The sequence below is a fragment of the Schistocerca gregaria genome, chromosome 2, assembly GCF_023897955.1.
Source record: "Schistocerca gregaria isolate iqSchGreg1 chromosome 2, iqSchGreg1.2, whole genome shotgun sequence".
In the NCBI taxonomy this organism is placed as follows: Eukaryota; Metazoa; Arthropoda; class Insecta; order Orthoptera; family Acrididae; genus Schistocerca; species Schistocerca gregaria.
In genome coordinates, this window is record NC_064921.1 from 824,911,442 (window position 1) to 824,933,658 (window position 22,217).

General features: G+C 37.8%; 1 protein-coding gene across 2 annotated transcripts in view; it reads right to left on the minus strand.

The window, feature by feature from the left end:
* The window catches only part of LOC126335168 (cryptochrome-1), a 109,000-nt gene that overhangs the window by 45,399 nt on the left and 41,384 nt on the right, over positions 1-22,217 (minus strand). For both annotated transcript variants that reach the window (XM_049998150.1, XM_049998149.1), the window contains exons 5-6: positions 12,566-12,727; positions 4,644-4,748 (exon numbers count right to left, since the gene is read on the minus strand). In XM_049998150.1, the coding sequence (XP_049854107.1) occupies positions 4,644-4,748; positions 12,566-12,727 (267 nt within the window). The remainder of the gene's footprint in view (positions 1-4,643; positions 4,749-12,565; positions 12,728-22,217) is intronic.

Consider the following 22,217-nt stretch of genomic DNA (forward strand, 5'->3'; position numbering starts at 1 on the left):
TGGATTTTGGGAAGCATGTATAAGGTGGATGTGCAGGCTGTCATAGGAGTGAGGAGGGAAATGGATTCATGGGAGATTTTGTGGGAGGGTCTAAAGCTGTAAGCAGGGATTGCAGGTTGTATTGAACTTCTAGGATGGGATCACTCTGGCAATACTTACAGGCAGAGGCGCCAGATAATTGGCAGATGCCTTCTTCCAGGTAATCACTGCAATTCCTACACTTCCTAACAAGAGTGTGAAATCTGCAGGCATGATGATTAGGTCAGGATTTATTTTGTGGCTGTGTATGGCTATTCTTTCTTCTACTGAAATGTTGGTGTTCTGGGGAAGGATGGTGAGGCTAAGTTGTAGATAAGAAATTCCTGGAAGGTGGTTAAGTAAGAGGTTCATGGTTGGATGGTAGTATGAACTGGAAGAGACAAGGTTCACTGTTGGAATTAGGGTGGTTTTGGTTGGAGAATTGGTGGCAAAGAAGTGCTTCCATTGCATGAATTGGTAGAAGGAGAGTAGGTCTTTGACAAGTTCAACATGGTTAAAATTGGGTGTAGGGCTGAAGGTAGGCCTTTGGATAGGACTGAAACTTCTGTGGAGTTGAGAGTTTTGGTGGAAAGGTTAACAAAGCATTACAAGGAACGGTTTGGTGCTGGATTTGGTGGAGAGCTGGTAGGGAGTTTTGGGGGGATGTGGCAAGTTGAAAAGGTCAGCTAAGCAGGGTTTAGCTGATATGAGGGGTGGACGAGGAGGAACTCTGCGAGTATGATAGAAATTGGATAGTGGTGCCCTGAGGTAGCAGTGAGAGAAAGGGATTCAGTTTCAAAGATATGATATATGAAGTGGGGATTGCAGAGTATTAGTATTGTGCACAGGGAGCAGTGGTGGTTTTGGGATACCTGTGCCACGGAGATGTGTTTTTGCAGTACCAAGTTTGTGAGGACCAGGGATTGGTTGAATCTGAAAAGGTGTGGGTCATTGTGAAAGGAGGTGTTGGATCCAGAGAAAATCTGGATGGCTGGACAGCAGTTTTAAGCACCATGCTCCTAAATGTGAGTCCTATGTCTCATCATTATACCACCTTGCTCGAACATATTGCAATCACCAGCATTTTAAATATATTTTGCTTTAACTGAAACTACCTAAATGTGAAGAAAACAAACTATATGCAATTCAGGAATATGGGTCAAAACAAATACCTCCATCTGGTACGGCGCAGAAATGAGTTAGAAAGGGTATGATGTGTAGAACTGTTAGGAATGAATCTCGTCGAAGACTTAAACTGGAAAGACTATGTAACTAACCTCTCCCAGAAACTCAGTTCCGCAAGTTTTGCTCTGAGAATTATTTCTAAAGTTTGCTCCTCAGATGGTGCTAGAATGAGATATTTTGGTTACTTCCAGTCCCTCGTAGATTATGAAATAGCTTTCTGAGGTAAAATTAATATTCCACTTAAATAAATTTGTACATAACAGAAAAGAGGTATCCCAATGTTGTCACATAGCTCGGCAAGAGCGCACTGCAAGCCCCTATATTTTTTAAAAAAAATTGTTTGCTTATTGCACCCTCATTTTACTTACAGAAATTTATGTTGATAACAAGGGGTAGACTTGGTGACCTGCTAACCGACTCTGGTTACCGCAATCACAATACTCGCACATGTGCGTCACTCCTTATACAACAAGTTAGAACAACCTACACTTAAAGACACATGAGCCACTTTGGTGGCATTCTTTATAATGTGCTGCTAACATACGTAAAAAGGTTGGAGAAAATAATTGCTTTTGGACAGGAGTTAAAATCATTTCTTGTTAAGAAATGTTTCTATAATGTCAATGAATATGTTAGGCCCTCATTCGTTTTTGGGTTCTTTTGATTCTGTTAACTGATGTACCATCGGTGCCGTTCTTGTCTTTGCCAAGAATATTTCTGCTGTTGGTTTTCTGTTTCCTCTGTTTCAGACACAACATGATACATCTCTGCTATCCTGTGCAAGCTTTTTCATCTCCCAGTACTTACTGCAACCTACATCCTTCTGAATCTGCTGAGTGTATTCATCTTTTGCTCTCCCCTTACGATTTTTACCCTCCACGCTGACCTCCAATACTAAATTGGTGATCCCTTGACGCCTCAGAACATGTCCTACCAACTGGTTCCTTCTTCTTGTCAAGTTATACCACAAACTCCTCTTCTCCCTAATTCTATTCAATACCTCCTCATTAGTTATGTGATCTACCCATCTAATCTTCAGCATTCTTCTGTAGCACCACATTTCGAAACCTGCTATTCTCTTCTTGTCCAAGATATTTATTTTCCATGTTTCACTTCCATCCATGGCTACACTCCATACAAACACTTTCAGAAACTACTTCCTGACACTTAAATCTATACTCGATGTGAACAAATTTCTCTTCTTCAGAAACGCTTTCCTTGCCATTGCCAGTCTACATTTTATATCCTCTCTACTTCGACCATCATCAGTTATTTTGCTCCCCAAATAGCAAAATTCCTGTACTACTTTAAGTGTCTCATATCCTAATCTAATTCCCTCAGCATCACCCGACTTAATTCAACTACATTCCATTATCTTCGTTTTGCCTTTGTTGATGTTCATCTTTTTTATATCCTCCTTTCACTCCTTTCAAGATACTGTCCATTCTATTCAACTGCTCTTCCAAGTCCTTTGCCGTCTCTGACAGAACCACAATGTCATTGGCGAACCTCAAAGTTTTTATTTCTTCTCCATCGATTTTAATACCTACTCCGAATTTTTCTTTTGTTTCATTTACTGCTTGCAATATACAGATTGAATAGCATCGGGGAGAGGATACAACCCTGTCTCACGCCTTCCCAACCACTGCTTCCCCTTCATGCCCCTCGACTCTTATAACTGCCATCTGGTTTCTGTACAAATTGTAAATAGCCTTTCGCTCCCTGTATTTTACCCCTGACACCTTCAGAATTTGAAGGAGAGTATTCCAGGCAACATCGTCAAAAGCTTTCCCCAAGTCTACAAATGATAGAAACGTAGGTTTGCCTTTCCTTAATCTTTCTTCTAAGATAAGTCGTAAGGTCAGTATTGCCTCACGTGTTCCAATATTTCTACAGAATCCAAACTGATCTTCCCCGAGGTCGGCTTCTACCAGTTTTTCCATTAGTCTATAAAGAATTCGCATTAGTATTTTGCAGCCGTGACTTATTAAACTGATAGTTCGGTAATTTCCACATCTGTCAACACCTGTTTTCTTTGGAATTGGAATTATTATATTCTTCTTGAAGTCTGACGGTATTTCACCTATCTTGTACATCCTGCTCACTAGAAGATAGTGTTTTGTCAGGACTGGCTCTCCCAAGGCTGTCAGTAGTTCTAATGGAATATTTCAACTCAAGTCTTTCAGTGCTCTGTCAAACTCTTCACACAGTATCGTGTCTCCCATTTCATCTTCATCTACATCCTCTTCTTTTCCATAGTATTGTCCTCAAGTACATCACCCTTGTATAGACCCTCTATATACTCCTTCCACCTTTTTGCTTTCCCTTCTTTGCTTAGAACTGGGTTTCCATCTGAGCTCTTAATATTCATACAAGTGGTTCTCTTCTCCAAAGGTCTCTTTAATTTTCCTGTAGACAGTATCTATCTTACCCCTAGTGAGATAAGCCTCTACATCCTTACATTTGTCCTCTATCCACCCCTGCTTAGCCATTTTGCACTTCCTGCCGATCTCATTTTTGAGACGTTTGTATTCCTTTTTGCCTGCTTCATTTACTGCATTTTTATATTTTCTCCTTTCATCAATTAAATTCAATATTTCTTCTGTTACCCAATGATTTCTACGAGCCCTCATCTTTTTACCTACTTGATCATCTGCTGCCTTCACTACTTCATCCCTCAGAGCTACCCATTCTTCTTCCACTGTATTTCTTTCCCCCATTTCTGTCATCCCTATAGCTGAAAAATGCCACAGTAAATCTAAAAGGCATACAATAGATAAGTAAATAGTTAATAAACTGAATGACATAGGATTTGAGCAGATCATAGCAACAACTATTAGCAGGTCACATGTGGAATTTGGCACTCATTTAAAATTAATGCAACAGTGTAGTAACAATAATGGTGTTTAGTTTACAACTTTCTCATTAAGATAATGTTGCTGAGGATCTTGAGAAAGGAAAGATTACAGCAAAGACACCATCATCACTACCAAAAAATGGTTTGCACTCCCCTGCAGTCTAAAAATGAATCTCGACAACAGGGAAATATCTCGCAAAAGACAAAAGAAATATGTAGCTTCTCATCTGTAGTGACAACAATGGAGAATGTATTCACCAGCTGTTAGCAGTACACCTGCTTTGACAGTCTCTATTAGCACCAACTGGGACACAAATTTAAAACCTCTCATCAAACAGCATGTTACCCATTAAACAGAAAAAGCCTGTATAATTAACTGATAATTCCGAATCTGCTGCACAGCCTAATACTGCAAAACAGTAGTGCATCTCAAACAAACTAAGTGTATCTTTGTAAAGCATTCACTTACAGATGCAAAAGGCATCAAACAACCAGAGGAAAATAGCTGAATATTTATGCTAACTACATGTATTAGTATGTCATTTCTTAATACATGTTTCAGGGCAAACTAAATGAAACATACCTTCAATTCTGTAGAAAGGTAATCAGAGAGCTTTCCAAATGTAACACCTGTCCAGTCTATATTGTCCACAGGTCGTGGAGGTGGGCCAATAACACCAACTGTATGCTGTAAACATGAAATCAAAACACTTAATTATCAGTATATTAAAAACAAAGATTCCAAGACTTACCAAGCGGGAAAACGCCGGCAGACAGGCACAAGAACAAAACACACGCACAGAATTACTAGCTAGTAATTCTGTGTGTGTGTTTTGTTCTTACTAGCTAGTAATTCTGTGTGTGTGTTTTGTTCTTGTGCCTGTCTGCCGGCGTTTTCCCGCTTGGTAAGTCTTGGAATCTTTGTTTTTAATATATTTTTCCCATGTGGAAGTTTCTTTCTATTTTATTTACACTTAATTATCAGCTTAGACATATTACAATTTGATTCAATGAAACCGGATTCAGTTTCACAAAGGTCTGTAGTGGCAAGCTGAAGCGTAGAGTACAGTGAAATGCTTGCAAAAAATGCTATTGCTCATGATCTATTACCTTTATGGTGATACATGAGGAAAATGGTTTTTCTGCCTCTTGTACATAATTGCCTTCTTGCATAAAGCAGTAAATTTCAGAAATATGAGTGAAATTTATTATCAGTTACATTTATTCTGTGGAAGACTGATTCCTTGTTATTTATACCAAACAGTATGTCGTAATGCTACTTCTCACAATATAGATGAGAATTTAAGCACCAAATTTTCAGTCCAAAAATATTAATTATTTACATTATCTACATCATAATATCATGCTTCTTCTTCCACAATGATATATTGTGTTTAGAGCAGGTAAATGTTACATGAATACTTCGTTACTTATCTGGTGGAATCAGAGATGTCAAAATTGTTGGTCATATTTATATGTTACTTATGTTCACCGCAGAGGTCCTGAGGTGATTTTATGTGTGTGGTTTGCCACCACTTGATGAATAGAATTTTTTATCTATCCAATTAAATTATTATGAGGTGATTCATTGGATTTTTTGATAGCCTTATATGGCTGCGAGGATTTTTCTTATCAAACAACTTATTTTCGTTTTTAGAGACCTTCATTTATTCACAAAAACCAAACTGAACTCAACAGCACTCATACTGAATGATTCAATGCCTTATCGCAGTAACAGCTGTGATTGTCTTTATAGCCTTTTAAGGATACACAAATTGTTCACTTCTTTGCTATGACTTAAGATATAATTACAATTTTATAATTCAAATTATTTTTCTTCAAGATTCACATTAAAATTTTCTTAATATTTTAAAAATATGATTAAAGTGATAAGTTTTTTCATCCAATTTTGTTGAAATAATTTAAGTTCTCACATACAACACATTTCAATATTTTTTTCCTGTTCACTTTAGGTTTTAACACTTGCCCACAAGAGTTAGAATAACAATTAATAGTAACATTCTTCCAGCAATCTTAACATTTTCAAAATCACCATCTTTTTATTACAATTCCATGAATTATGTAATGTTAACACTTCCATGTCTTACAGGTTGTACAATAATAATCGTTACCAGTCACAATAGAAGGTGATTTTATTTAACATGACCAGTTTCAGGCTTGCACCCACCTTCAGGTAGTTTACAGTCATTTACCTGGTTCTACACTCAATGATGGAATTCACTGTTTGAATAAAAAGCAAATAATGTGATGATGGCTTTAAACAGTGAACTCCAACACTGAGTGTGGAAACATTGACATGAATGTACACCACCTGAAGATGGGCACAAACGCGAAACTGGTTTCTGTTAAATAAAATCACCTTCTATTGTGACTGGTAGTGGTTATTATTCTTCACACACACTCAATGTCTTACATCTCCCTATTTTTGATTCACCTGGTCAGTTATTTCAACTATAGAATAATGAATGTAAATAAAGGAAAAAGATTCAGTTTAAGCCATACAAATTGAAATATTAGCTACAAAAAATGAAATATAGAAGTCTATTATGGTGTGTCTAAAATGTGTATCATATTGTTCATTTGACGAATATTTGTCTGTGACATTACAAATAACTGATGATGGTCGAAGTAGGGAGGATGTAAAATGTAGACTGGCAATGCCAAGGAAAGCATTCCTGAAGAAGAGAAATTTGTTAACATCGAGTACAGCTTTACGTGTCAGGAAGTCCTTTCTGAAAGTATTTGTAAGGAGTGTAGCCTTGTATGGAAGATGGAAGTGAAACATGGACAATAAACAGTTTAGACAAGAAGAGAATAGAAGCTTTTGAAATGTGGTGCTACAGATGAATGCTGACAATTATGTAACTGTTGTATACATGGAAGAAGCCTGGAGATACTGAAAGATTTCTGATAGATTATATAATGGTAAGACAGAGATTTAGAAACCAGGTTTTAAACTGTAAGACATTTCCAGGGGCAGATGTAGACTCTGACCACAATCTATTGGTTATGAACTGTAGATTAAAACTGAAGAAATTGCAAAAAGGTGGGAATTTAAGGAGATGGGACCTGGATAAACTGACTAAAACCAGAGGTTGTACAGAGTTTCAGGGAGAGCATAAGGAAACAAATGGCAGGAGTGGGGGAAAGAAATACAGTAGAAGAAGAATGGGGAGCTTTGAGGGATGAAGTAGTGAAGGCAGCAGAGGATCAAGTAGGTAAAGAGACGAGGGCTAGTAGAAATCCTTGGTAACAGAAGAAATATTGAATTTAATTGATGAAAGGAGAAAATATAAAAATGCAGTAAATGAAGCAGGCAAAAAGGAATACAAAGTCTCAAAAATGAGATCGGCAGGAAGCGCAAAATGGCTAAGGATGTACGGATGTAGAGGCTTATCTCACTGGGGCTAAGATAGATACAGCCTACAGGAAAATTAAAAGAGACCTTTGGAGAAAAGAGAACTACTTGTATGAATATTAAGAGCTCAGATGGAAACCCAGTTCTAAGCAAAGAAGGGAAAGCAAAAAGGTGGAAGGAGTATATAGAGGGTCTATACAAGGGTGATGTACTTGAGGACAATATTATGGAAAAGAAGAGGATGTAGATGAAGATGAAATGGGAGACACGATACTGTGTGAAGAGTTTGACAGAGCACTGAAAGACCTGAGTCGAAACATTCCATTAGAACTACTGACAGCCTTGGGAGAGCCAGTCCTGACAAAACTCTATCTTCTAGTGAGCAGGATGTATAAGACAGGTGAAATACCCTCAGACTTCAAGAAGAATACAATAATTCCAATTCCAAAGAAAACAGGTGTTGACAGATGTGGAAATTACCGAACTATCAGTTTAATAAGTCACGGCTGCAAAATACTAATGCGGATTCTTTACAGATGAATGGAAAAACTGGTAGAAGCCGACCTCGGGGAAGATCAGTTTGGATTCTGTAGAAATATTGGATCACGTGAGGCAATACTGACCTTACGACTTATCTTAGAAGAAAGATTAAGGAAAGGCAAACCTACGTTTCTAGCATTTGTAGACTTGGGGAAAGCTTTTGACGATGTTGACTGGAATACTCTCTTTCAAATTCTGAAGGTGTCAGGGGTAAAATACAGGGAGCGAAAGGCTTTTACAATTTGTACAGAAACCAGCTGGCAGTTATAAGAGTCGAGGGGCATGAAAGGGAAGCAGTGGTTGGGAAGGCGTGAGACAGGGTTGTAGCCTCTCCCCGATGTTATTCAATCTGTATATTGTGCAGGCAGTAAAGGAAACAAAAGAAAAATTCGGAGTAGGTATTAAAATCCATGGAGAAGAAATAAAAACTTTGAGGTTCGCCAATGACATTGTGGTTCTGTCAGAGACGGCAAAGGACTTGGAAGAGCAGTTGAATAGAATGGACAGTATCTTGAAAGGAGTGAAAGGAGGATATAAAAAAGATGAACATCAACAAAGGCAAAACGAAGATAATGGAATGTAGTTGAATTAAGTCGGGTGATGCTGAGGGAATTAGATTAGGAAATGAGACACTTAAAGTAGTAAAGGATTTTTGCTATTTGGGGAGCTAAATAACTGATGATGGTCGGAGTAGAGAGAATATAAAATGTAGACTGGCAATGGCAAGGAAAGCGTTTCTGAAGAAGAGAAATTTGTTAACATTGAGTATAGAGGTAAGTGTCAGAAAGTCATTTCTGAAAGTGTTTGTATGGAGTGTAGCCATGGATGGAAGTGAAACATGGAAAATAAATAGCTTGGACAAGAAGAGAATAGAAGGTTTCGAAATGTGGTGCTACAGAAGAATGCTGAGGATTAGATGGGTAGATCACATAACTAATGAGGAGGTATTGGATAGAATTAGGGAGAACAGGAGTTTGTGGCATAACTTGACAAGAAGAAGGAACCGGTTGGTAGGACATGTTCTGAGGCATCAAGGGATCACCAATTTAGTATTGGAGGTCAGCGTGGAGGGTAAAAATCGTAGAGGGAGACCAAGAGATGAATACACCAAGCAGATTCAGAAGGATGTAGGCTGTAGTAGGTACTGGGAGATGAAGAAGCTTGCACAGGATAGATTAGCATGGAGAGCTGCATCAAACCAGTCTGAGGACAGAACCACAACCACAACAACAACAACAACAACAACAACATGTAACTAATCAGGATATGCTCAACAGAATTGGGCAGAAGAGAAATTTATAGTACAACTTGACTAAAAAAAATAAGGGATTGGTTGGTAGGACACATTCTGAGGCACTCAAGGGATCACTAATTTAGTACTGGAGGGCTGGAAGGAAGCATGAGGATTAAAAATCATAGAGGGAGACCAAGAGATGAATACATTAAGCAGATTCAGAGGGATGTAGGTTGCAGTAGTTACTAGGAGATGAAGAGGCTCACATAGGATAGAGTAGCATAGAGAGCTGTGTCAAACCAGTCTTTGGACTGAAGACCATACCAAGAACAACATTACACTGTAAAAGAGAACTGCATCATATCGGGAATCTGGTCATACATTATCTAATCAATAACCAACTAACAACCCTATTGAACGTACAATTACTGATGAGACAAAATATCAAAAGTTGATGATCTACAAGATGTTATTTCATTTGCAAAATAATCTTAACTCAATTTACTATACAACTATTTGTTTTTGTTTTCTGGGCCACACAATGGTCAAGATAATTAGACTAAAAATTAATTTAACACAATTACTTGATGGTGATAAAGCAACTAGATGTAGCTGTATTTTTTGGTCACAAAAGCCTTATAACTAAGTATTTCAAATAAACTCACAAATTATGACTGCCTTATCACAAAGTATTAAATGAGTTTTAGGTTACAGTTTGTTCAGCTAATGTGCTACAATCTAAGGAATGAACAGCTGTTGTCCAATTGCTACATGATTGGTCCAATTCACACAGTAATCAAATATCCTCTGCAGAAAACAAAGCTCAGTCACTTCACTTTGATTGATAGGCACACATAGTTATCAATGATTTTTCCAAGAGTTGCTTTGTAGGATACTTGTATGTTTAAAAACGAAGAAAAAACTGTAAATGTTCGTCAATCTCCTCCTCTGCAGGTGCTAATACTAAGATGATGAACGAAAAAGGACAAGATAGTATGATTTTCCATGTGCCACCCATAATTCATCTACTGATGAGTGGGGTGTCTGTCATTGGTTCTTGTTTACTTTTGTACTTATCAGCTGCTCAATGGTTCTTCTTAGTCTCAAACCATCTTTTCTAATACCAATTTTTCATAAAATAACTTAGCCAGCATAATTCCAAGCTCTTTGGCACTTTGAATGACTTTTAATGTGATACTTTCTATATATCAATACACTAAAAAACAGTCAGCAGAATTCCGAAAAAATGTAGTGCCCAGTGGAGAAATACATGTTGTTGTCATGGTCTTCAGTCCAGAGACTAGTTTGATGCAGCTATCCATACTACTCTATTCTGTGCAAGCGTCTTCATCTCGGAGTATATACTGCAACCTACATCCTTCTGAATCTGTTTGGTGTATTCATGGTTTGGTCTCCCTCTATGATTTTTACCCTCCAATACTAAACTGATGATCCCTTGATGACTCAGAACGTGTCCTACCAACCAATCCCTTCTTCTAGTCAAGTTGTGCCACCAATTCCTCTTCTCTCCAATTCTATTCAGTACCTCCTCATTAGCTACATAATCTATTCATCTAATCTTCAGCATTTTTCTTTGGCACCACATTTCAGAAGCTTCTATTCTCTTCTTGTCCAAGCTATTTATTTTCCATGTTTCACTTCCATACATGGTTACACTCCATACAAATACTTTCAGAAACGACTTCCTGACACTTAAATCTATACTTGAAGTTAACAAATTTCCCTTCTTCAGAAACACTTTCTTTGCCATTGCCAGTCTACATTTTATGCCCTCTCTACTTCAACCACCATCAGTTATTTTTCTCCCCAAATAGCAAAACTCATCTACTACTTTAAGTGGTCATTTCCTAAGCTAATTCCCTCAGCATCGTCGTATTTAATTCGACTACATTCCATTGACCATGTTTTGCTTTTGTTGATGGTCACTTTATATCCTTCTTTAAAGACACTGTCCATTCGGTTCATCTGCTCTTCCAGGTCCTTTGCTGTCTCTGACAGAATTACAATGTCGTCAGCAAACCTCAAAGTTTTTATTTCTTCTCCATGGATTTTAATTCCTACTTCGAATTTTTCTTTTGTTTCCTTTACTGCTTGCTCAATACACAGATTGAATAACATCGGGGATAGACTACAACTCTGTCTCACTTCCTTCCCAACCACTACTTCCCTTTCATGCCCCTCGACTCTTATAACTGCCGTCTAGTTTCTGCACAAATTGTAAATAACCTTTCGCACCCTGTTTTTTTACCCCCTGCCACCTTCAGAATTTGAATGAGAGTGTTACAGTCAACATTGTCAAAAGCTTTCTCTAAGCCTACAAATGCTAGAAACATAGGTTTGCCTTTCCTTAACCTATCGTCTAAGACGAGTCACATGGTCAGTATTGCCTCACGTGTTCCAACATTTCTACAGAATCCAAACTGATCTTCCCGAGGTTGGTTTCTACCGGTTTTTCATTTAATCTGTAAAAAATTTGTGTTAGTATTTTGCAGCCGTGACTTATTAAACTGATAGCTCAGTAATTTTGACATGTATCAACACTTGCTTTCTTTAGGATTGGAATTATTATATTCTTCTTGAAGTCTCAGGGTATTTTGCCTGTCTCATGCATCTTGCTCACCAGATGGAAGAGTTTTGTTAGGGCTGGCTCTCCCACGGCTATCAGTAGTTCTAATGGAATGATGTCCATTTTCTCTGCTCGTAAGTTATGAAGCATTACTTAACATAACTCTGAGAGTGACAGAAGAGACTACATGTGAAATTGTAATTGCTGCCTTCAGCTCATTAGCAGGAACAAATGGAACACAATTGTTGTTGGGAATTACGATTACGGTTCAGTATCTCTCTAACAACTATGCCATTAGACACAGAATAGAAGCTGGGATCAAACAAGGATGTGGGAGTAAATCAGTTGTGCTCTTTTCAAAGCAACCATCATGGCATTTAACTTTGGTGGTTTTGGGAAACTCCATAATTTTAGACAGCAGGAGAGGCACATGAAGCCCTCTCCTCCCGTGTTATAGTACAATGCTGTAACCACTGAACCATCTCAATTGTCTCAATGTTATGCTCAGTTGCACTGCAAAACAACTGTGCTAAAGGCTATTATAGAATTTCTATGCAACGTTTAGTACAGATGGACAGAATCCAAACTCATATGAACATCTGAACTTTTCCCTGGTGGAAACAACATTTCAAATTCATGTTTCATGAAGAGGTCTTGGGGTAATCCAAGAGCGTAAATTAAATAATGATCAATATTTACAGTGCCACTGAAAAAATTATTCGCTTATATTCACATAATTTAAAATGAATTATATCTTATACTTACCAAGAACATCTGGTACGTTAATGGGGGCGTACCTCCATTCGTTTTAATAACAACATTAGGATCCCAAAGTGTGTGAGAGACTTTTTCAACACAAATTATTCCATGCTCTTCACAAAACTTTTTAACAGCGTTATCTCTGGGACGCCAAATTGGTTCACAGTCCTACAAAAAAATGACACTTCTGTTAGCATTATTTACAATGAATTACATACAATACTTAAGATATTGTGTTAGCTATTTAAAATGGTTTTTGTGCAATATGTATGTGATGCCCTTATTAAATGAACTAAAGAAAACAAAGATTTTTGAACAGTAAACTGCTATTAGGCTGATGAAAAATTACCCACGAATATCTCAGGTTAAAGGACAAAAGCTACAAACCATTTCAGTAAAGTATCTTAAATATCAGAGTACTACACGATCCTACACTTCACTTTCCCATCAATACTCCCCCTCAGTAATTTCTAAATGTATTCAACAAAGTAGCAGGAGCATTAAGGTATAGTCTGACATTACAAATATGAATTGTCTTTCACTGAAACTTGTCAAAAAGTTTGAAAGAAAGAGATCTGTGGGTATAAGAGATACAAACAAGAGAGTCAGTAATACGCTGTTCGTTACTTTAGGTCAAAAGATGCAAATTAGGGGTGAAGAAGTGGAAAAAGTTCAGGTAAAATTATGAACTATATGAATCTCAAGCAAGCAGTAAAGGAAACAAAAGGAAAATTTGTAGTAGGTATTAAAATCCATGGAGAAGAAATAAAAACCTTGAGGTTCGCTGGTGACATTGTCAGAGACAGCAAAGGACTTGGAAGGGCTGTTGAACGGAATGGACTGTGTCTTGAAGGGAGGATATAAGATGAACATCAACAAAAGCAAAACGAGGATAATGGAATGTAGTCGAATTAAGTTGGGCGATGCTGAGGGAATTAGATTAGGATATGAGACACTTAAAGTAGTAAAGGAGTTTTGCTATTTGGGGAGCAAAGTAACTGATGATGGTAGTAGAGAGGATATAAAATGTATACTGGCAATGGCAAGGAAAGCGTTTCTGAAGAAGACAAATTTGTTAACATCGAGTATAGATTTAAATGTCATTTCTGAAAGTATTTGTATGGAGTGTAGCCATGTATGGAAGTGAAACATGGACGATAAATAGTTTGGACAAGAAGAGAATAGAAGCTTTTGAAATGTGGTGCTACAGAAGAAAGCTGAAGATTAGATGGGTAGATCACATAACTAATGAGGAAGTATTGAACAGGATTGGGGAGAAGAGAATTTTGTGGCACAACTTGACAAGAAGAAGGGATTGGTTGGTAGGACATGTTCTGAGGCATCAAGGGATCACCAATTTAGTATTAGAGGTCAGCGTGGGGGGTAAAAATCGTAGAGGGAGACCAAGAGATGAATACACTAAACAGATTCAGAAGGATGTAGGCTATTGGGAGATGATGAAGCTCGCACAGGATAGAATAGCATGGAGAGACCACAACAACAACAACACGAATCTCAAGCAGCTTATTTGCAAAGCATAGTAAAATGACAGTATTACAAGGACTGAATCATTACAGCCACATATGTATAGAAGAAGTAAGGAAGATTAAGGTTTAATGTCTAGTGGACGAAAAAGTCACTAGAGATGGGTGTATCAAAAGAAAACATGTTGTCATTGCATGAAATGAGTCAAAATCAGCATGAGGAAAAGAGAGCCAATAAATACAATATAAAGCAGGGCATGTGATAAATAACAGTGGAAAACAAAGGATGGGGATGGTAGAATTGTCTGATAACAAGGCAAGAATGAGGAAAAAAATTGACAATGAGCCAAGAAGAGGATAAAGGAAAAGACAGTATGAAAATATGGAGCGAGAAGAAAGGCAGTTAATAATAATAATAATAATAATCCTCTTGCAAGTATTTTAAAGCCAGTACTGCCCCTCACTTCCTGTATTTCACTCTCACAAACTGTTCACATTTTCTTCTTTCTATACTTTTACATATCCATGTAATTTCAGATTTTCATCTCTACAGTCTCTATTACTGATTTATCAACGCCCATAGCCTCTCCTATGTTGGTATTTGAAACATGGTACAGCTGGGAGATGCCACAACTTTGTCTCCGCAAGTCCATCTATAGTGCAAGCAGCTTGTTTCCACATTTCTGCTCTGTACACAGCAATGTTTTCAAAAACTGAGCATTATATCACCGTTTGGTACTTTTTTTATTTTGTTATGCCATAGGAAAAAGTTCAGTTGTCATACAGCCATCCTGCCTTGCATATTTCATTATTTATGTCATCTTCCCTTATTCCATGTCACGATAGCATAATCCCTTACCCTCCCAGATATTTAACCCTTGAGCTGGTGCGCCTATGTATGAAGTGGGCCAACAACAAATAATACTGTTTTGCATAATTCCACTGTTGTTTTAGAGTTGCAATCCCACCTCTACTAACATAGAGCTAAGCCATTTTATTATACATCCAAGAAAGCGGCAGCATTAAAAATAAACAGTGAGGCAGATGAGAAAAAAATGTACAATCCATGCATGAAAACGACCCAGATTCCAAGCAAGCAGCACAACACCTTAATGAGGCAGTTGTGTAAGAGATAATTAGTAACTAAATAAGTGTTTGGCACTGATCTGATGCAACTGCTCTCTTTAGTATTCCCAGGGGATCATTACTACACAGTAACACTTGCATGCAGCAACACAGTGATACAATGAAAGTTTATTTTATTATTGTTTAGTTAAAAAATGACTTAACTCTTACACTGTACATTTTTATCATAGTTTAATTAAACTAAAATTACACTGTGATTCTGCTCATAAATGTTTACCTTGGTGACATACAGAGACAGCTATGCTTTACATGTGTATAAAATATGCAGCACACCCCCTCCTGTAATCAAAATCAGTGCGCCCACTCGAGGTTTAAAAGACTTACACTGAGTTGACAAAAGACGTGGAACAGCGATATGTACATACGAGGTATGTTCAAAAAATTCTGGAACATTCGTAATTTTGTGATGATGGTGTGTTGGTGCAAATGCGGTTGGCATCTCTGCACACACCTGTATATAATGTGTAACTGCCCGAAGTGTCATTGTTGTATGTCTGTTAGTTATTGTTCAGTGTTGCATTGAGTAGAATGTTGTGTTGTGCAGTTTGCAAATTTAGAAATGGCAGAGTTAGAGGAGCAACGTCTGCATTAAATTTTGCATGAAACTCAACAAAACTCTACAGACACACACCAAATCATGCAGGAAGCCTAAGGTGATGGGTGTTTAAGCCATACTTTGTGTTACAAATGGTTCACATTGTTTAAAAATGGCCAGATGGAAGTTAAAGCTGACCCTCATTCAGGATGCCCTTCAACATCTACTGATGACATTCAGTGTCAGGAGTCAACAAAATTTGTGCCACAGTGACAAACTGTCAATCAGAACATGTTGCAATACCTATGAGAAAATGTGAGAAGGAAACAGTTTGAAATGTAGCGGACAATTCATGGCTCTTGCATCACGATAATGTACTCGCACATCCATCTCTGTTGGTGCGCGACTATTGCACAAAAAACGAAATCACTTTGCTACCTCATCCTCTGTACTCCCCAGACCTGGCTCCTGCAGCTCTTTTTATTTCAAAATTGAAAATCCCACTGAAAGCATGAAGATTTGCAACAACAAATGAGATAAAAGAAAATCTGCAGACAGCATTTCATACGACCTGACAAGGGGCATACTAAAACTGCTTCTGGAACTGGAAATGGCATTGGGAGCAGTGTATCTATTGTGGAAAAAAGTACTTTGAAGGAAATCATTCACAATAAGTGAAAGATAAGCACAGAAAGATTTTGTGGATAAAGTTCTAGAATTTTCTGAACAGACCATCAGATGGCAATAATATCGCATACACAAAGCATAAAAGGGCAATGCATTGGCGGAGCAGTTATTTATACTCAGGTGATTCTTGTCAAAGGTTTCCAATGTGATTATGGCCACATGATGGTAATTAACACACTCTGAAAGCAGAATGATAGTTGGAGTTAGACGCATGGGACATTCAGTTTCAGAAATTGTTAGGAAATCCAATACTCATAGACACAGTGTCAAGGGTGTGCTGAGAATACCAAATTTCAGGTATTATCTCTCACCACAGGCAATGCAGTGCGATGGCCTTCACTTAACGACTGAGGGCAGCGGCTTTTGGGTAGTGTTGTCAGTGCTAACTGACATGCAACACTACGAGAAGTAACTATAGAAATTAATGTGGAACATATGATGAACTTATCCGTTATATTAGGTGACTCTCCATCCAATCCAGATAACAATAGCTGTAGGAAACTCAGAAATATCAGTGTAAGATTGAAAGAAATGCCTCCCACGGGTGAGTGTGTTAAAATCCTTATAGTAAACAGCCGAACCATTCACAACAAAGCGCCACATTTTGAAGCACTAATGAAAAGCAGTGAAGCTCAGAGAGCTGGTTGAAACCTGAAATTATTAGCAGTGAGATTTTTGGGGAAAATTTAAGTGTACATCGAAAGGATAAGCAAATGGGAAATGAAGGAGTGTATTTATCGCAGTAGACAAAAAACTCAAATCCACATAGATATAAATTGAAGCTGGATGTGAGACTGTTTGAGCAAGACTCAATATCAGGGGTGGTCATAAAGTGATAACTGGATCCTTCTATCGCCCACCAGGCTCATCTCCTGATGTAACCAAAAACTTCAGAGAAAACAGGTCACTTGTACATATGTTCCCCAATCATACTGTAATCATCAGTGGAGACTTTAATCATCCAACAATTAATTGGGAAAATTACATGATAGTAGGCATGATATAGACATCCTGCGAAACTTTACTACATGCCTTTTCTGAAAACTACCTAGAACAGATAGTTAGGAATCCCACTCATGACTGAAATATATTGGATCTAATGGCAACAAATAGACCTGGCCTCTTTGAGGATGTCCATGTCGAAACTGGTGTCAGTGACCATGACACAGTTGTGGCAACAATGGTTAACAAAGTAAAACTAAAACAAGCAGAAAGACATATATGTTCATTAAACTATAGAAAAACTAACAAAGTGATAGAGGGGCTGGCCAATACTTACCTCAGCTCAGTACAGCCAATAGATACACAAAACAGAACAGAAAATTTACGTATCCTAGCTTTCGGAACTTTGTTCTTTTGTCAGGGAGGAGAGAGGGGAAAAAAGGGGAAGAAGGGAAAGTGGATTCAGTTAATGACAACCCACGTTATGAAGCAACAGGGGAAAGGTAAACAGGGAGGGTAGCAAAGATGGAGGCATGGGTGTCAGAGGGAAGCCAAAGATCTTCTACTGTGAGTACTGTGCCATCTTCAAACCAAAGAGGATGCTTACAAAAGTAAAGAGGTATATAGTATAACGATAAACGCAACTATCTAGGATGAAAAGATGTGTGAATGGCAAAAAAAAAAAAAAAAAAGGAAAGGGAAAGAGGAGAAGACTGAAGAGTAAATGGGAGTGAGGTTGGTTAACGTAGGTTTAGTCCAGGGGGATGGCGGGATGAAAGGATGTGTTGGAGTGCAAGTTCCCCGTTCATGCGGGCACAGACGAACTATCCGCTTAGGAGATGTCCAATACCGAGTAGCAGAGCATGCCCTCCAGCGTAATTCTAGGGACCTAGGAACCTGCTACACCGTTATGTGCCATTTGGCTTCTCCCACCCAACACCAGTCCCTCGGAACTGCGGAGATGGGAACTTACGTTCAGCTACTTGGAGATTATTTGAATCCATTTATGGACTTCATGTTCCCAAACAACAATGGATTTCTGTGGATGGGAATCTGTCATGTAACCAGCACAAAACTGTTGTGATTGTTTTGAGGAACATTCTGCGCAATTCAAGCAAATTATTTGGCCACCCAGACTGCCCAACATGAATCCCATCAAACATTTATGGGACATAATCGAGAAGTCAGTATGTGCAAAAAACCCATGCACTGGCAACACTTTCACAATTATGGATGGTTATAGAGGCAGCATGGCTCAATATTTTTGCATGGAACTTCCAACAGTTTGCTGAGTTCATACTTTGTCGAACTGATGTACTACACCGGGCAAAAGAAGGTCCGACACAATATTAGGAGGTATCCCATGGCTTTTGTCAGCTCAGTGTAAAATATGGCTCAGAACCTCAGTGTCTATCCCCTTATCTGACTGGCTCTAACCTACAGGCCTCTATGGTATTGTCGCCAACCTTCAGATAATCGGTTTTTCCAGACTAATTGTGAGGCCCCATCTCTCACACTCATTTTTTAACTTCCGAAGCATGTACTCAGAATCATCCTGGTCTTCTGCTACAATGACATGGTCATCAGTGAAGAGACGTGTGTACCAGATTGCATCCTCCACAGGGACTCCCATGTCTCCACATTTGCTCTTAAAGTCTAAGTGCTTCCTCCACACAAATTTTGAATAATGTCAGTGCTAATGGGAAACTCTTGTTACACTGAATTTCCGACTTCAATGACACTTCATTAGGAAAGTAGCAAAGTGCCATCAATAACAATAATAATAATAACAATAACAATAACAATAATAATAATAATTATTATTATTATTATTATTATTATTATTATTATTACTACAGTGTAAGACTATATGAGAAACTTGGTGGCTATTATATCTGATGCGTACTGACCTCACACAGTAAATGAAGACTCATTTCTCCACTCATAATATTAATGGAGTGAGAGGCATTATTTAAGAGAATGAAGGGAAGAATAGTTACATGAGACAGTAATAAAGTTGTGACGAAGCAAGCTGGGATATTTTTACTTCACCTCTTGTTTTGCCATCTGCCTCCTTAAAAATTCATTTTTTTTCATCTCTTACTACTAACACATGAACTTGGAGGATAAATGAAAGCTCCACACATCCGAGCCCACCACAATATGGACTAAACGACTGATGGAGTCACTGTCACTGGACACGGCAAGGAGGACATGATAATTAACATATGTGAGTATAATCTGCACTTTCATATAAGAGAAAGGTTGGTCCTCAGTTTTAAAGAATATAACACCAGATCTAATTCTGTGCTTAGTTTTATGTATGTAATTGATTTTTTAATTTATTTTGATTATTCCTAGTTAATACTTTCACTATAGGGTGAAATCAGTGATTGTTTTGTAACTTAAATTGTATTGTTGACGTATAAACAAACATATATTCTGTAATAATTGTAAACATTTGGAGGAACAACTAGTAGTATTCTCAAAGGATCTATTTGGATCTATTTGAAAACAGTTACTTAAGCCAGCCCTTAATTAATTCCAAAATAATTAACAGTTTTGTCAAAAGTATTGTTTGCATAATGATATCTGTTAATTTCATCATTTAAACAAATAATTTGGCCCTCTCTCCATAGTAGAAGAAACTGTTAAAAAGAACCAATTTTTTGACGTATTCAGTTAATCAAATGAGTTAAGTTTCATTTGTAATTTCTGTAAATTAAACATAGAACAATGTATAGCTTCAGTGCCTATTATTGTGATGCTATGCATGGGCCCAATTTTTGGTCCCGAGACAGTCAGTCCCTGGCAGAATTTCAGACGAGAAACCCATAATGGTTAGATCAACAACAACGCATCAACTTAACTGTGAAATAAGTGTAACACAATTAGGCTGTGTGTTAAAACAATGACAGTGTCTGTTCCATACGTACCTTTTTATTCTTCCAGAACTGTGAAATGTGTAGTTAGGCTTTTATTGCTCATAGATGTTCAACAGTAAATTATTCTAGCAGTATGTGGATGTTTACCTGCAAACTATTAATGAGGCTTACCGAAAGTTAAACAATAGTGCACTGGGCACATAACTGTGTATTATTGGGGGAATTGTGAACAGTGAAAGTAAAGAACAGTGAAACGCAAATGTGCACCTGTCGGCTACATCATTTAAAGTAGTCAGTGTTTGACTTCCACCCTCCATTTTCCAGCCCGTATAGCAATGCAGTACATCGACACTAAGGACCATCAACAAGGAAATAAAGTAGGCCAACATCACATGTGGTGTCCCAGGTGAAGACTACTTATGTGGGCACAATAAATTGGGACTCACAAACTTTGACAGTGAACTCGTGTGGGTGACAGTGATTTAAATGGAGGAGATGCAACAGCCAATCAGTGCTTGGGTTTCATGGCTGCAGTATGACAGCAGCCAATCAGAGAGCAGGTTCTATGGAAGCAGCCATTGAGTACAGGAGCAGCCAATCAGCACACAGGTTGACACAGCTGACCGAGATAAACAAGACGCCTCACCAAGAGAATTACAACTTGCAGCAGCCATGCAGACGATAAATCGAGATGACCAGTGCAGCAGCAGCAGACGAGTGACTAAAAACAAGGTAATTCATAGCAAAAGCCATTTCATATTAAGTGATGCATAATGATTGGCCTTAACGAACAAGACAGTGTGATGGGAGACATGGAACAACAGGAGACTGGTCTGTAGACCATGGTGGTTATAAATCAGATAAGAATGTAACTTTGAATGATGGGGACAAAAGTCCTATTGCAGATGAAATGATAAAAGTGTCATATACGTTGTTTGGTGATGTGAGCGAAATGGACGAAAACAGTACCAAAGTGGGTGAGATAGTTAAGGTTAAGAAGACGGAACCTAGTAGCGAAAGTCAGCAACAGCAAAAGTTTGCGGCAGATGGAAATTTCAAAGCAATGTTAAGGCAAATTATGAGTAGTCTGAGTAGTATCTGTATGAAATAAGACATTATAGGGTGGAAAGTAGTATGAAATAAGACATTAATAGGGTGGAAAGTAGTATGAAAGAAGGTATTAATAGAGTGGAAAAGAAAACAATAGCATCAGAACTGACATGGTTAGCTTAAAGGACAAACTGAAGAAAGAGATTAAAAAGGAGATTCAGGCAGTCAGCTCTAATCTTTCAGAATTAAATAACACGGTTGAGACGGTAGCTAAAGATTGTGATGAAAAGATAAAGACAGTAGCACATAACACTAATGAGAAATTAACATTGGTGAGTAGTAAATATGTAGAAGAGAGAAAGAAGCTTTGTGATGAGTAAGGTAGGATGTTGGAAGCTTCCGAAAAACAGTGTAAAGATGTAGTCAAAGCAGCCAGGAAATTTTGTGCTAAAAATAGTGTGAAACTTGAGCACCAAATCAATCAGATTAAAAATGAATTTGAAATGGAGATAGAAACTAAGTGTGCAGTAGTGGTAGAGGAAAAACAAGTAAAAGTAAATGAAAATTTAAATTCAAAATTGAGTGAAATGGAGACAAAGATGGAAGAGGTACAAAATCTAAAGCATAGAGAAAGTGAAAGTGGGTCTGATTCTGACACCAGTTGTAATGATGATAGCTATGACAAATCCAGTAGTAGTGGGGATGAGGTATTTAAATTTACAATCAATAATGACGGAATGTGATAAGTAAAGAAAGAACAAAGGAGGATAATATTAGGTCTAATGAAGAGATAAGAGTTTAAAGTGGTAATGAGGAAGAGAACCATGCTATATGTCATTTGACTGTGTCTAATAATTATTTTGGTAAGCAGGATGACAGTTTTTCTAGGGAAAAGATTAAAAAGGATTTGTTGTATGAAGAAGACCACA